Source organism: Megalobrama amblycephala, linkage group LG10 (assembly GCF_018812025.1).
Source record: "Megalobrama amblycephala isolate DHTTF-2021 linkage group LG10, ASM1881202v1, whole genome shotgun sequence".
Classification (NCBI taxonomy): domain Eukaryota; kingdom Metazoa; phylum Chordata; class Actinopteri; order Cypriniformes; family Xenocyprididae; genus Megalobrama; species Megalobrama amblycephala.
The window spans coordinates 29,435,815-29,452,093 of NC_063053.1; the positions used below are offsets into that span (position 1 = coordinate 29,435,815).

The 16,279-nt window shown below is 35.8% G+C and overlaps 1 protein-coding gene across 2 annotated transcripts in view; it reads right to left on the bottom strand.

Moving 5' to 3' along the window:
• Positions 1 to 977: 977 nt before the first annotated feature.
• kcnh5b (potassium voltage-gated channel, subfamily H (eag-related), member 5b) overlaps positions 978 to 16,279 on the bottom strand; it is a 60,315-nt gene continuing 45,013 nt past the window's right edge. Inside the window, exon 12 of one of the 2 annotated variants that reach the window (XM_048205701.1) lies at positions 978 to 3,030. In XM_048205701.1, the coding sequence (XP_048061658.1) occupies positions 2,008 to 3,030 (1,023 nt within the window). In that variant the 3' untranslated portion in view covers positions 978 to 2,007. The remainder of the gene's footprint in view (positions 3,031 to 16,279) is intronic. The other variant, XM_048205703.1, reaches the window with a different exon arrangement.

Genomic DNA, 16,279 nt, shown 5'->3' on the forward strand with positions numbered 1-16,279 from the left:
AGAGTGCAATCAGGCCTCACTAAGCGAGTGATGAACGCAGTTGGACATAGTGGTGTATTAGAGGTAAAAAAATGATATAAATATTGTTCGGTTTCTCGCACAAACCGATCGTTTCGTGTCTTAGGACATCAATGTGTCGTCACGAGCCGCAGGGTTTAATTTGGACTTGTCTATGGAAGTGTTTTAGACTCTTATCGTTCGAGTTCCCGTCCACTCTTATAAGACTGACAGATGGCAACGGTTGGAGTTAAAAATCAGAATTTATGTTCTACTGAAGAAACAAAGTCACCTACATCTTGGATGCGCAGGGGGTAAGCAGATAAACATCAAATTTTCATTTTTGGGTGAACTATCCCTTTAATATGTCATGCGTCGGGGCAGAGTTCACTCTTCGGCCGGAACTACATGTCGCATAATGTTATACCGGAAGCCAGTGGTTAAAGTTTATAAAGTTATAAATAGGATATTTTTCTTACAAAAATGCATCGCTTCGCTTAAGAAGGTCCTGGAGCCATATGGATTACTTTTATGATGGATGGATGCACTTTCTGGGCTTCAAATTCAAAAGTTAATATTCACTCCTATTATAAAGCTTGGAAGAGCCAGGACATTTTTTTAAAATAACTCTGATTGTGTTTGGCTGGCAGAAGAAAGTCATATACACCTAGGATGGCTTGAGGGTGAGTAAATTATAATTTTCATTTTTGGGTGAACTATCCCTTTAAGTGAGGGTACAATAATACCTTTAAATAGTCCTCATAAACAGTTTTTCAGATTTGGTTCCATTTTTACTGTCATTGTGGAGTCCTGATCTGCAGACTGGGCTTGATCTACTGAAGAGACTGTCAGGATGTGTTTCAGGTGTTTCGATTCATGAGGACGTCTCTGGGAATTCCAGTCCTATGATAAGCGACTTTGTTTCGAGAGATCAGCAAATCATAATGTTATCTTGCATATGAGAACAAAATAATTGTGGCTGATCTTTAAAACTGTAAATATTTATTTACCATTTTTTATTAAGGTTGCATATAACACAGTTGACAGATATGCAATGGTGAAGCTGCAGTCGCCAAAAGCTGCTATTGGTGCAATATAAAAAGAAACAAACCCCAATAACATTGAGTGGTACATAATTGAACTGCATAAAATCATAAACCCTCCAAAATCCTTGAAAATTTGCAAAAAAAAATAAATAATTCAAAATAAAAGCTGACACATGACAGTTAAAATGTATAGAAGGACAGACACAAAAAACACAGACCTGTCCTATACTGATAACCAATGAAGGTTTTTCCTCTCCAGCTTTATCTCAAGATTGATGTTAAGGTCCTTTAAGGCAAAGTTCTTGAGTGCTGTGAAAGTCATTCATGCATATGTAACTGTTTCAAAAAAGTCACATTCTCCCTCAGTGATTTGTCATGCTATGTGTTGTTAAAAACCTGAATGTACATTACGGTGATATCAAGACAATCAACAGTCTCTTTCATTTAGACATTAAAATAAGCATTCTGTGAGAATAAATAGATCTGCATGCAGTTAACTGCATAATATACAAGCATTTAAATATTTCAATTGTATAGACATCATCAGGGTTATAAATTTTTGGCAAGCCAGAACCCAGCTGGACATGCAGAATATATACAAACTCACGCTGAAAAAGAAAAAGGCGGGGTGGGGGGGTTTGGGGGTGGTTGTTCCTGCATTACTTCAGTGTGCAAAAAGTGCTGATTGAACATTAAAGCACTAAAACTAAAAATCCTTTTATTTTTTATTTAGCAGTACATGCCACTGTACTCTGAGAGAGTTAGGGTTCTTGGCAGTTATTTAGACTATGAAACCAACTCCTGCTCCCATACAGATGTTCAAGTGACAACTATATCCTCTGAAATCACAGCTCCTTTTTAGGACGTTCCTCTATGAGCTGCAGGTATAGGTGCCAGATGTGGATGCACCAAAACAGTGATGCTACAAATGCTTCATCTCAAATGCTTATTGAATTCAAATTTCTTATGGCAATCCCTCATCCTTCTCAGAATCAGGTGTACTGAGTGTGGACACTGGGATGCTGCCCTGTGCTTTGAGTTTGGGTCTATGTGTTTTCAGATTTGAGTCTTCACTAGATGAGGCCTTTGAAGTCTCTATAAGTAGCCTGAGAATTTGTCCAACCCTTTCTTCTAAAGTCGTCATCCTTCCGTTCAGAGCCTGGATCTCTGTCCTCAGCTCCACCCTGGCCTCCTGCAGCGAGGCCAGGAACGAGCTCTCGCTACTGGGGTAAAAATCACGGGCTGGTCCTTCTCCTCTACCAAGTCCAGGTACAGGGCTCTGTGGTTCTGAAACCCTATCCAGTCTCTGGTCGCTGTGGGTCAGGCCGCTATCCCAAGAGTCTGTTTTGCGGAGCGAATTCTTCCTGGATTCTCCCACCACCTCGACACTCTCTATCTGAACTTTGACTTCTGGTGAAAGGCGCTCCATGGACACGGCCTTAGCTGCATTGTTTAATCCCTCTTTCCTCTCCTCCTCTGGAGGTGAACCTGGGGCAGCCATGTTGTTTTTCAGTCTCATCCAGCCACGGGCGGTTCCTGCGGGTTTGGTCCTCGACGCGTTATTCACTTTGAGTCGGTTTGCGACTTGGTCACCGCTGGCCACGGCAGGTTTGAGTTCCATGATGTCACGGTTGTTCTGCTTAATGGAGTCGCCCGCTTTAGAATAGGCCAGACAGTTCTGGATGGGTGTGATCTGAGAGATGGTGACCACGCTGCTTGTGGATCCGTTCTGAACCGTGTGCAGTGAGTTCTGCATGAGGGAGGTGTGTGGTTTTGGCATGCGTGTGGGCTGCTGTAGATGCTGTTGATTCTTCTCCAGGTCGAGCTGGGCCGAAGCGCCCTGGTTACGGAGCTCCTTCTGCTGTTTAAACTTCTGGAAAAGTTTTCGGACTGGGTGGTCCACAGGAATGGTGAGTGGGACCTCATTCTTTGAACGCTGCCTCTCCTCTTCCTCCTTTTTCACATCGACGATTTTACGGAATATAAACTGAATATGGAGAGAAGAAATACCATTAGTTTGATTGGAAATGGCATCTACAAGAATTTTGGAATCAAAACTTTCACTTGAAGATAAATAGACTATTGCTGCATTTTGACTAAATTCCATGTTTATAAGATTTTTGATGCAAATTGAGATATTCTAATTTCCATCTCTATTTCCATCTTCTCTATATAGAAATTATAATTATGAAAAACAGTATCAGAAAAGATTTATTAATGTTTGAATATTGAACATAAAACAGTCACATGAATATAAAAAAGAAGTGTGGCTCCCTGTATAAAAATGAAACATTTAGCATGTAACAACAGGAATTTCAGCATAAGGGATTATCAATAATGTGTGCTGTGTTGGGAAAGAAAGATGTAAATTATACATGTTTTATCTTCCTCTAAAGCAGTCACACTAAAGCTTCTTTTTGTGTCATGCCATGATCTGCCCACAGATTACCTATGCTTGAAGATTGTCTTAAATTACATATTTTTCTCTCTTCACCCCCCACACTTTGTCTCTGTCAGATCCCACTTTTTTCCACATGCATCATCCCTTTCTTTACTAAAAAACTGATGTGTGGTGCTTGATTTATTAAGTTCAGCTGATTATATTCATTTACTTGTGTGTGTCTCTCTCAAGATACTTAGGTTTTTTCACAATATACATAAACATATTCATACAGTACAGTCCAAAAGTTTGGAACCACTAAGATTTTTAATGTTTTTAAAAGAAGTTTCGTCTGCTCACCAAGGATTACATTTATTTAATTAAAAATACAGTAAAAAAACAGTAATATTGTGAAATATTATTACAATTTAAAATAACTGTTTTCTATTTGAATATATTTCACTAAGTAATTTATTCCTGTGATGCAAAGCTGAATTTTCAGCATCATTACTCCAGTCTTCAGTGTCACATGATCCTTCAGAAATCATTCTAATATGCTGATCTGCTGCTCAAGAAACATTTAATGTGTACAATTGTACAAAATATTTGTGTACAATATTTTTTTTCAGGGTTATTTGATGAATAGAAAGTTCAAAAGAACAGTGTTTATCTGAAATCTAATCTTTTGTAACATTATAAATGTCTTTACTGCCACTTTTGATTGATTTAATGCATCCTTGCTGAATAAAAGTATTCATTTCTTTCATTTCTTTTCAAAAAAATAAAAATAAAAATTCTTACTGACCCCAAACTTTTGAACGGTAGTGTATAATGCTACAGAAGCTTTGTATTTCAGATAAATGCTGTTCTTTTGAACTTTCTATTCATCAAGGAATCCTGAAAAAAAAAGTACACAACTGTTTTCAACATTGAAAATAATCATAAATGTTTATTGAGCAGCAAATCAGTATATTAGAATGATTTCTGAAGGATCATGTGACACTGAAGACTAGAGTAACGATGCTGAAAATTCAGCTTTGCATCACAGGAATAAATTACTTTGTCAAATATATTTAAATAGTACACAGTTATTTTAAATTGTAATAATATTTCACAATATTACTGTTTTTTACTGTATTTTTAATTAAATAAATATAGCCTTGGTGAGCAGACGAAACTTCTTTTAAAAACATTAAAAATCTTAGTGGTTCCAAACTTTTGGACTGTACTGTATATTTCACTGAAATAATAAACTAAGTGCAATGTAATATTGTCAAAAATATAATTTTTTCGATACTGAAATATCTGAAATGCTTCCAATACTCATTTTCCGCAGAACAGATGCACAATACCAGCTGCACTTTTTCGCTTTCTCATCTCTTCGACAGCGAATTGACACAAACCCGCCTCCTCTCACTCACTTGTTTCATTTGCTTCGGATGAATATTGTTGGTGTTACAGGTCTTGAGGGAGTTGAATATATTATATTATATATATATATATATATATATATATATATATATATATATATATATATATATATATATATATATATATTATTAATAAAATTAGTAAAGCCAATGCAATGCAGTAGGATGCTCAAATAAATAGAATAATGTTTTGATAGTGCCACAGTTACACTTTTTTAGTGGAAATCAACCTACAAATGGCTAACTTGACTACTCACATTAAGCTGGGATAGGAAAAAAAGACATTTTAAGGTCAGCAGAATTACACACATCACCTTTTTTCCTGTTTTTCTTAAGAATCTGTATCGTTTTGAAGAATACTGAGTGCATTCAACTCATAGATCTGAACACAAACGCACAAAAATGATGGATTTGTTCAGACACTGAGCTCACAGACAGAAAAAGTCTGTCATTCTCTTTTGCCCTCTTTCTGAAAGTCAGCAAAACAAGAGCTGAACGCTGCAACATTCTCTGTTTGAACATTACAACATTTTTTTTGTCCTACTGAGGCTTCATTTCAGAACACACACTTTCCTCTGACGCACACACACAATTCCTGGTACAGCTTAGAGTTATTCACACAAAACCAACAGAAATTACTTAATGAGTTCCAATCACAGAGGGAGCTGCCGGCATTTGTGTTGTTTTTTTTAATAACGTCGAGAAATGAAAGCTCATTAGAACCTAATTCTTCTGACCCCTTTCAAGGCAATAATCCTTGTTCGCCTTTTCAGCACATCTACAAACAAGGTTTTATGAAAAACACTTTAAATTTAATTCCACTATCTGTAGTAATGTCAGGGATGAAATGGCCATAGGGAGCAGAGGGATGCTGGGACCATCATCTTATAGATTTAAAGCGAGAAAAGTTTCCTCTGTCCCAGTCCATTGAAGCCAGTGTTGTGGATTTGGGCACAGGCAACACTGAAAACTGCCCAAGACTGCAATGTTCTCTAGGGCAATATGCGACACAAAGCTCAGACACACAACTCCAATCTTCAGTCTTCTGCAAAAATGCAATCAATTGCACCTCTTCTAATGAAAAAAATTAAATCATTAAAAAACTACAAATCCTTTCGAATTTAAATAAAAGAAGTTTGTTCTAAGTCTCCCGTCTCATGATCATATATATTTAAATAATGATTTGAATGAATTCGTTCTGATTATATACTTCTAATTTTATAAAATGTACCATATATATCATAAAAAATGTACAGAAATAAAAATAAATATACAATTTAATTATACTTAAGTCCCAGTCCATCCCATATTAAATCTTATTCTTGGAATTTCTGCTTGTGGGTTCAACTGGTTTTTCTGCCTTTCTTCTCCACTGACCTCCATCACTCCCTGTGCTGTGACAAGAGTCCTCAGAGAAAGGTTAAAATTAAGGCAGAATCTCTTTCATGATGTTGTAAGAGGACATAACCTAAGCAATTAGTCCATGAAGAGCATGTGAGTGATTAGAAGAGAGAAGCTCTTCTCAAATAAATCTGAAAAACATGAACTCAATTAATGCTCTTGTGGTCCAAAAGTAATGCAACCAAAAGCAATGGAGAAGATATACTGTATATTCTGTAATTCTCAATAAGAAAATGTCATCGAATGCTGCAAAAGATGAGATAATGCACATTATGACATTGTAACCGTGAACCCTCTTGCATAAAGGACACGATGCAAATTTGTACTATGCATATTCAGATTTGAGGAATGCATATGCTAATATTAGAGAAATTAACATTGCCAGAAGGCATATTGTATAAACAATCACCACAAAAGAGGTGAATCATGAAAATCTGTAAATACTTGTGTGTCAGAAAAAAAAGAGACAGAAGAAGAGAACTCCAGCCTCAGTCTGGGGCAGAGCCATTATCACATTCTTTACGGATCCTAAGCAATGATACGGTTCAGAATTTTCAAATGAACCGATTCACATTCACCTCAAAGGACTTCAGCATCTCACTTTTTCTAAACAAGAGACCGCTGACCTGACTGTCCTTCCCCGAAGGAATACCACACAATGCACATCATAGCAATATGCATCACATTTTCATGCTTTTTCTTGGAGTATTAAAGCACTCTGAAAATGTCTGTTCCAAGCTAAAATCGTTATGTTAAGATTTCACTTCTGATCTCAGAGCGACAGAGTGAAGGCTCTGTGCACTGGTGTGCATTCACCTGCAACTGCCGACAGAATGAGAGATTAAAAACCTCGTGGTTGCTAAGAAAAAACAGCTGTCATGATGCACGTGAGTGCTGAGGTTTTAGGTCAGTGGAGCAATCAAAATACTGCATTTGCAACTGTAAGACAGACACCACTTGAGTGATCACACAAATGATCCAACAACAGCTAATGCATTCAATTCTATGGCGCAAAGTTCAAATCACTTCAACTTTGACCTTGTTTGCTGCTGACCTGCTGATGTTTGTGTTGAAGCCTGTTGAAAATTCAGTTTACTTCAAAGGAAGAAAAACTTACAACTCAATTGTAATACTATTTCACAATATTACTGTATTTTTTATCAAATAAATGCAGCCTTGGTGAGACTTTTTACATTGTTACAAAAAAACTTCCTCAAAGAATCCTGAAAAAATATCACTTTGCACAGCAAACTTTTTTAAAACATTGATAATAATAAAAAATGTTTCTCGTGCATCAAATCAGCGTATTAGAATGATTTTTGAAAGATCATGTGACATTGAAGACTGGAGTAATGATGCTGAAAATTCAGCTCTGCCATCACAGGAATAAATTACATTTTGAAGGGGTCAAATCAACTTTTCCTTGTGCTTTTGATATATAAGAGGTCATCGTACTTCCTTGTTAGTCCATTAAAAGCTTTTATTGACACCAGGCCCATTGAACGACTGATCCTGGAATGTGCTTATCTAGATAGGAGTGTTAGTGAGATGAGGAGGAGAGAAGAGCGAAACAGGACTAAAAATAACATTACCTTTCAAAGGATCCTAATGCTATGAATATGGTTATTTATTTTCAACAATGTGAATGTCTCAGTTGAGCATTATTTATTTGTATTCATTATATTTCACTGTGGATTCTTTGGTAAATCAATTGCATTTTTGGTGCAGGCTTTGCAAACAGACTTGTACAATATGGACTCGGCAGTAATGCAACAAACTGTGTTAATTCTAATGCCTGATCTGATATGTAATGATTTATGTACAGTCAGATGTTCTTTGTCTATGTGACAGTAAATCAAACCAGTGACTAAATGGTCAACTTCATGTTGTTTCTCTTAGTAGGATGTAAATAATCTGTTATTTAAATGGTGATTATACTTAGAAAGTGATCAAAGAACGCTCCCTTTACAGTCTCTGGAACTGTCAATCAAACAGTGCAAGTTTATCAGTGACTAAGTTCTGGACTCGCACCAAAACTCCCATTTTATTCAAAAATCTCTTAGTTACTTCGCGTTTACACTGTTAGTTATGATAAAAGCATTTGTTAGTGTGCAGAAATTGAGTTGCAATGACGAGATCACTGCTTTCATGCGCTCAACAACATGTTTGTGATCGGCTACAATGTTCATCACTGCAACCTTTCATGCCACGATCTAAATATAATGCCATAGATCAGTGGTTCCCAAACTTTTTAGCTTGGAGTACCCCCTGAAGGGATTACCATCCTTCTGCGTACCCCCTTTCTTCCACTTAGACTGCAGTCACATCTTTACGATTAAGGGACAATATTTGCCCCCTAAATTGATTTTCCAGTGCATATTTTTTTTTAGCTTTATGAATAACTTTATAAAATAAATAATGTTTTAAATAAAACATGTCCAATAGAGAAATATTCAATGATGGTAAAACTAAGTAAAACTTTTAAATATTAAACTAAAACCACCAGTAGGTGGCTGTTTTTATGAGTGAGTCATCGAGTCATTCATTCATTAACGAAGCAAGTGGCTGTGAATGAATCACTGAATCACTGACTCTCACGATTCGTTCAAAGCCGCAGAATTGTTCGCGAAACACAGACGTGTGTTGTAGTTCTGCTGTGGTTTTCGTTAGAACTATTATTTCATTGCAAAATAGATTAAATACTGACAGTACTGTGTTTAAAATTTACGTTTTATTTTTTGACCTGTTGTATAATAATGCCACGTTTGCAGTCATGTAGACATTTGGGAACAATTGCATTACTCGTTATCATCATTAAATACAAGAACTCACACAAGGTATGTTTTTGTATCGGAGAAAGTTTGAGTCTTAAATCTAAACTTAAGTCTATATTTGTTCTTCATTCGAGTAAGTGCTAAATCTCTACTTTTACAAAGGTGCATTGTCGAGAACGACAGTAATTTATCGCGATTTAAGGCAGCAGATTCGGCACGCAATCTATCATTTGCATGCTGCTTGTTTTACAGTCTATGGTGGATACAGTCATTTTTGACTGCAAATGATGAGGTAATTTGATTAAATGTACTGGATTTATGACATTTTGGAAGTTAGAAATACATGCTCATTTTTAATATTATTTTAAGGTAGAATTAAATGAACTACTCAGCATTTTGTTCGCGTACCCACTTTTGTCACCTAGCGTACCCCAGTTTGGGAACCACTGCCATAGATCTAAATGTAATGCTATAGTCAACACTTTTCATGATTAGATAACCTTGAGAGCTGTAATAGTAAAAATGTGCTAAGCTTTCAAGAGAGTAATACTTAGCTATTTCAAATGGAAAGATGTTAGCCAATCAGGGCAGTGGTCGTTTACATGGAAGACTCACAGCAGACGCGCCTCTTAAAGGGTTAGTTCACCCAAAAAATTATTTATTACTGACCCTCATGTCGTTCTACACCCCTACGACCTTCGTTCATCTTCGGAACACAAATTAAGATATTTTTGATGAAATCCGATGGCTCAGTGATGCCTGCATAACCAGCAATGACATCTCCTCTCTCAAGATTCATTAATGTACTAAAAACTCATTTAAATCAGTTCATGTAAGTACAGTGGTTCTATCTTAATATTATAAAGTGACGAAAATACTTTTTGTGCACCAAAAAAATAAATAAATGACTTTTCAACAATATCTAGTAATGGCCGATTTCAAAACACTGCTTCATGAAGCTTCTGAGATTTACAAATCTTTTGTTTCAAATTAGTGCTTCGGATCTCCTATCAAACGGCTGAAACGGCTCAGAAGCAATGTTTTGAAATCGGCCATCATGAGATATTGTTGAAAAGTCGTTATTTTATTTTTTGGCGCACAAAAAGTATTCTCATCGCTTTATAATATTAAGGTTGATCCACTGTAGTCACATGAACTGTTTTAAATATGTTTTTAGTACCTTTATGGATCTTGAGAGGTTTGGTGGCTTTGCTCTCAATAGCCTCACTGAGCAATCAGATTTCATCAAAAATATCTTAATTTGTGTTCCGAAGATGAACAAAGGTCTTATGGGTGTGGAACGACATGAGGGTGAGTAATAAATGACATAATTTCATTTTTGGGTCAACTAACCCTTTAAAACAGAGCGTTCAAATCAGAGGGCTAAAATGAAGGTAGGAAAAATCCCTTTTATTTCTAAATTATGACAATTTTTTATGTAAAAAGCATAATAACATTATAAGTGCACCCCAGGAAACATTATAAAACAATGCAGTTCATGACCCCTTTAAATAATATTTCATAATAATATAATATTTGTAATAATATTTCACAATATTACAGTTTTTACAGTATTTTTTTATTAAATAAATGCAGAAAGTAATACTGATATAAAAAAAACAAAGAAATGCAGACTCTAAATAACTAAAATATTTCAAAGTACATCTTTGGTCATTCTGAACATGTCACTTGTCAGTCCTTTTTCAGTTTGAAAGTTTATTGTGTGTGAGTAAAGCATTGAGGCTTGAATGACTTAAAATGACAGAGAAGCCTGTTAGCAAAACAATTACATAACACATCTTGGACACACACTCACAAACTGCCATTCCGCAGTGGGGAAGCGTCTTCTCTCTGACGAGAGGTAATTGGCTCAAAATGTGTCCAGAACGTTTACTGCTGAGAATCACTGACAAATGCTTCAGACCCTCTTACTGTCACAATACAGTTAGAAGGGAACCAGGTGTGCTCTCACACAACTCCTCCTCATTATATACTAATAGACAACGTAACCCCATCTTAAATGTAAGAATCCTCACACAGGTGGAAAAAAAAATTAAAAAAAATTCTCTGACATTACAGCAGCAGAAATATCACAAACACAAGCTTTCAGATTTACAGCTGCCACATCACTCCCTTTCACGCATTATTGCCAGCAAGCAAAAAAAAATAAAAAATAAAAAATACCAGGGCTGCTTCTCAACACCATCAATCTCTCACTCTCTAGAATGTTCTGGAAGAACTCAAGAGAGAAGAAGCCATTATTCTAAAGGGGAAATCGGCAGGGGAATCACACCTTCTTGCCAAGGTGTCGCTATGTGTATCCATGATGGGTCTGATGGGGGAAATCTGTCCGAGGCGAGCGAATGGAAGCATTTCATCGTTATCCAGTTGTTTTATTTTTTGTAACTTCTTTCTTTTCGTTTTCCATATATTTATCATGAAGTGTGCCTGAACTTTTATTTGTGTATCTCCGTACTCTCCTGAGCCCTGGCACTACAGAGAATAAACTTAAAAACATCACTAATTAGACCACTAAACAGACCAAATGGAGATGAAGACAGGACTGAGAGTGAAAACTAACGAGAGAGAGAGTGAGTCTTGGGGGGAATTCACTAAATTAATGGCACCAGTTGCTATAATTGTTAATGTGCTTATGCTGTCCATGGTAAGCTCCCAATTCACTAAAGGAACTGCAATCAGGTAATAGTGCTAAAACTTGAAAAATAGATTACATTACATTGTATTATATTATATTATACATAAAAAAATAATGTATGTATATATATATATATATATATATATATATATATATATATATATATATATATATATATATATATATATATATATATAGGGGAAAAAATGTCTCTGTAAATATTTGTTCTCATCTGTTTCTTTCAGCTCAACCCTGTGGTGCCATCACTGTACTGTACCTAAACCTCTCTCTCTCTCTCTCTCTCTCTCTCTCTCTATCACACACACATTGAGGGAGAGTGTGTCAGTCTCAGTGGGTGATTAGGTGACACATTAGGGCTGTTCAGGTAATCCAGCCTGTCACCTGCAGTGATACACACACGTCTAAGGCAGCCATGCACTGAACACACGCACTGAGAGCTGTTCTAATTCAGTGACACACAGACTGATGAGATACGAGATTCAGTCTTCTATTCAGTTTACCGCTTAAGAAAATAATTCTAAACCTGTCGGTATCTCTTTGCCTAAGAAAACATGTGACTCCCGGAGGAAATAACACACCCTTCACGAACATTTGCCATTGCTGCATGGTGCCCGGAGTTCTACAATAAGGAAGAGTAAATAAAGAAAAACACTTCATATTTGAGACTATCTAGATAGTCAGGAGTGCTTTTTGGCATTATCTAAAATTATTAACTTGTATTAAAATTCACTTATTAAACTATTATTATTATAGTTGTTGTTGCTATTGTTGATATATATTTATAATTATTATTAACAATAATAACAACAACAATAATAGAAATAATAAAAATTCTATTATTGTTAATTATATTATTATTATTATTACCAACACAAATAATAACGGTAAACATATATAATAATAACAATAAAGTGAGTTTTAGAATATTATTATTATATTTTAAAACAGTAATATAACACAGAGTAAATAAAGCAATGCCTCCAGAAAACCAAACAATCTCTGAGGATCGTTTGGAAGTCTGGAGTGCTTTGGTAATTTTATTAACAATAAATATTTATTTAAAATGATTAACTTGTTAAAACTGTATTATTATTATTATTAATAGTAGTAGTATATTTATGTGTGTGTGTGTATATATGCAAATATAAATAATTAATGATAATAATAATAATAATAATAATAATAATAATAATAATAAATATAGCTGCAAGCAGCAATTACGGGGCCAAGCACAAAAACGGCACAAGAAGCAAGCCAACACGGCTGGGAGCATCAGAGTAACTGCAACAGTGAGCAATTAAAGACCTATTAAGATCATTTCAGGCAAAAGAGCTGAAAAATTAGGATTTACTAGTTCATCACTTTCGACCAATAGGTGGCGCTCTGACCAAATTAATGTGGTATGAAGTGACAATGACACTTGCAAAGTTTGGTGTCAATATGTCAAAGCATTGCAGAGATACAGCTTCAAGACTGGGTTTTGCATCATGCCTCAAATTCTTTGCTCTGGTATAAGAAAACTATTTCACGTATCGACTTGAAATCCATAACTTTTTGTCGGCATGGTCTGAAGATGATACGGTTCGATTTTGGTGAAAATCGGACCAACGGTCTAAGAGGAGTTCGAAAAAGTAGGTTTTTAAAGAAAAACAATATGGCGGACAGGAACATCAGCTGACTATGGCAAATTTGATATCTATGTTTTCAGCATGACCCAAGGAATCAATGGAGACCAGTTTCATTGGAATAGGTTAATAAAGTCAAAAGTTATTAGCATTTTTGTAAATTTTGTTATAACTTTTGACCACAAGGTGGCGCAGCGCCGAAACTTCTCAGGTTCCTTCAGGGCATTGTCCTGATGACCCATACCCAGTTTCGTAATGATACGCTAATGTGTTTGTAAAATACAGCATTTTAGATTTTTGGACAAACCAATCAGAAGTTATAAGCAAAAATGACAATTTTTCATATCTCTGCACCAGTAGGTGGCGCTGCGCCGAAACACTGCATGATACCTCAGGTCATGCTTGTGATGACATGTACCAAGTTTGGTCTGACTACGATAAAGCGTTGCGGAGATACAACCTGACATCTATTTTCGCAAGCACTACATACAATTCGTTAGCGTGTTTTTTGAAAACAGTTTGAAGAATCGACTTGAATTCCATAACTTTTTGTCGGCATGGTCTGAAGATGATCTGATTCAATTTTCGTGAAAATCGGAGTAACGGCCTAGGAGGAGTTAGAAAAAGTAGGTTTTTCAAAAAATTCAAAATGGCGGAAAAATTTTCATGACGGAAAAGGACGTCATCGATTCGACTTGACCCAAGGAATCAGAAGGAAAAAGAATTTTGTTTCTAGCCCTTACGGTTCAAAAGTCATTAACATAAACATAAGTGCAAATTTGGACAGCTGGTGGCGCTAGAGGGATTGAGTTAGAGACTCCAAATTTGCTGTGGACAAAGGTCAGACTGTCCTCTAACTGTGTGCCAAATTTCATAACTTTCCCGCAAACGGTTCTATGGGCTGCCATAGACTTCAAGAGCGGAAGAAGAAGAAGAAGAAGAAGAAGAAAAATTTTTTTAAAAAGAACGCCAACGGTTACAATAGGTGCCTCCGCACCTTTGGTGCTTGGCCCCTAATAAAGTGAATATTAGAATATTGTTATTGTAAAATTATTTTTGTCAATTTTTTTTCTTTTTCAGGGGCAGTGCAAAATGATCTGCTTAACTAATACATGTATGATTCTCATTGTCATTATTAGACATGTAATTGGCAGGATAAAAATTAACCTCCTCCAATGATGTTTACTTATAATGCTAAGATAGCCATGAAACTTATGAAAATTTGATGTGGCTTAGCGCTAGTACTGTTGTAGTTTTGGCAAACGACCAGTCTCAAAATTTGAAAGTTAGTGCCAGACACACTCTTATTCTGGGTCACATCATTAATGCAAAAGCCTTCTGTAAGAAGTGTGTCTGTGTGTTGTGTGTCTGCCTGAAGGCCCACAAGCTGTCTTATAGACCAAAAAACACACGTTGAGTTTTCATGTTTTATGGGGACTTTCCATAGACATATGGATTTTCATACCGTACAAACTGTATATTCTATCCCCTAACTCTAAACACAACCCTCATAGAAAATGTTCAGCATATCTACATTTTCAAAAAACAAACAAACAAAACAATTTAGTATGTTTTATAAGCTGTTTTCCCCATGGGGACCAAAAAATGCACCCACAAGGTCAAAAATTACAGTATTACTATCTTTATATTTTGTCCCCACAACGTATAGGGTTTACCAGGACCACACACACACACACACACACACACACACGCACAGGTCAGCCATCAAACACAACATACATGTTAAAATACCATTAAATAATCATCTCACACTTCTGCCCTACACACACAATCAAAAACACCAGCAAGTCTCTTTTTGCTCTTTCCTCCTCTAGAGTGATGCCATCCTTACCTCTCTCTCTTTCTCTCTCTGTCCTCTTTTAAATGGCAGATGCTTGAAATCTAAATCTTTCATTCTGTTGAGACCCTCAGGCTCATAAAGACACTAAACAAGACTGGTCTTTCATTTGACCACAGAAGACATCTGAATTCACTATGCTGCCATTTTGTTTCTATGTCATATATACTATAAGGATTAATGGCTGTTAAATGAAGAGAATTATTCATTTTTTTCAATTAAAACATTAACAATTAAATTAAATTAAAAGATTAAAAACTTTTTGGCTGTTGAGTCATGGTGATCTTGAACTCAAGCTTGCATGAATGATCCTGATCATATTTTCCTATTCCCTTAATTTCCTATTCCCTTAATTTGTCTGTCCTCTATTCACTATTAATACAGTGGAGAAAAGACTAAGAATAACATTTTAAAAAATAAAAAATATATTGAAAGTGTTTAAAACACTGCTGATGTGAATTTTTGTTTTGCTTCAGCATAAATGTAAGACTTTTTGACAGGGTAAAAGCAGGCTGGGAACAATCAGGGTGGAAAAAAGGAATAACATTAGAGAAAGAGGGAGAGAGAGAGCTTTTTCTGTGTTTTGATTTATTCATATCCGGCCATTAGCCTAAAAATGTTGTTTGTATGTTTAAATGTGATTTTTTTTTTTTTTTTAAAGTGTGTGGCTTAGTAATTGTTTAGAAAATATCGAGGGAAGCAGCAAATAATGAGCTTATAGTCAAATTCAAGGCTGGTGATAAAGGAAACAAAAGTGGAAATGAAGAGTAAGTAACAACGAGAAAAAACAAAAGATAACAGCTGAACAGTAGAGGGAAAAGGACTGAACATGAGAAAGAAAGAAAGAGAAAGGGAGAGTGAAAATCTTAGCTCAAGGATACACACCATCATACTAAAAGGATTTTTCCATGGGTTTCCCCTCCTTGACACTACTGACCCAGTTCTAACCATAATTCCCTGATGGCCATGACACATCTTCATACTTTGTACTGTATCCAATAAGATTAGTGGAATTGATGGCAATTGTGGCTTACAGTATATCCAATCAGAGCTCTAACAGCTTAAAGGGTTAGTTAACCTATTTATTTACC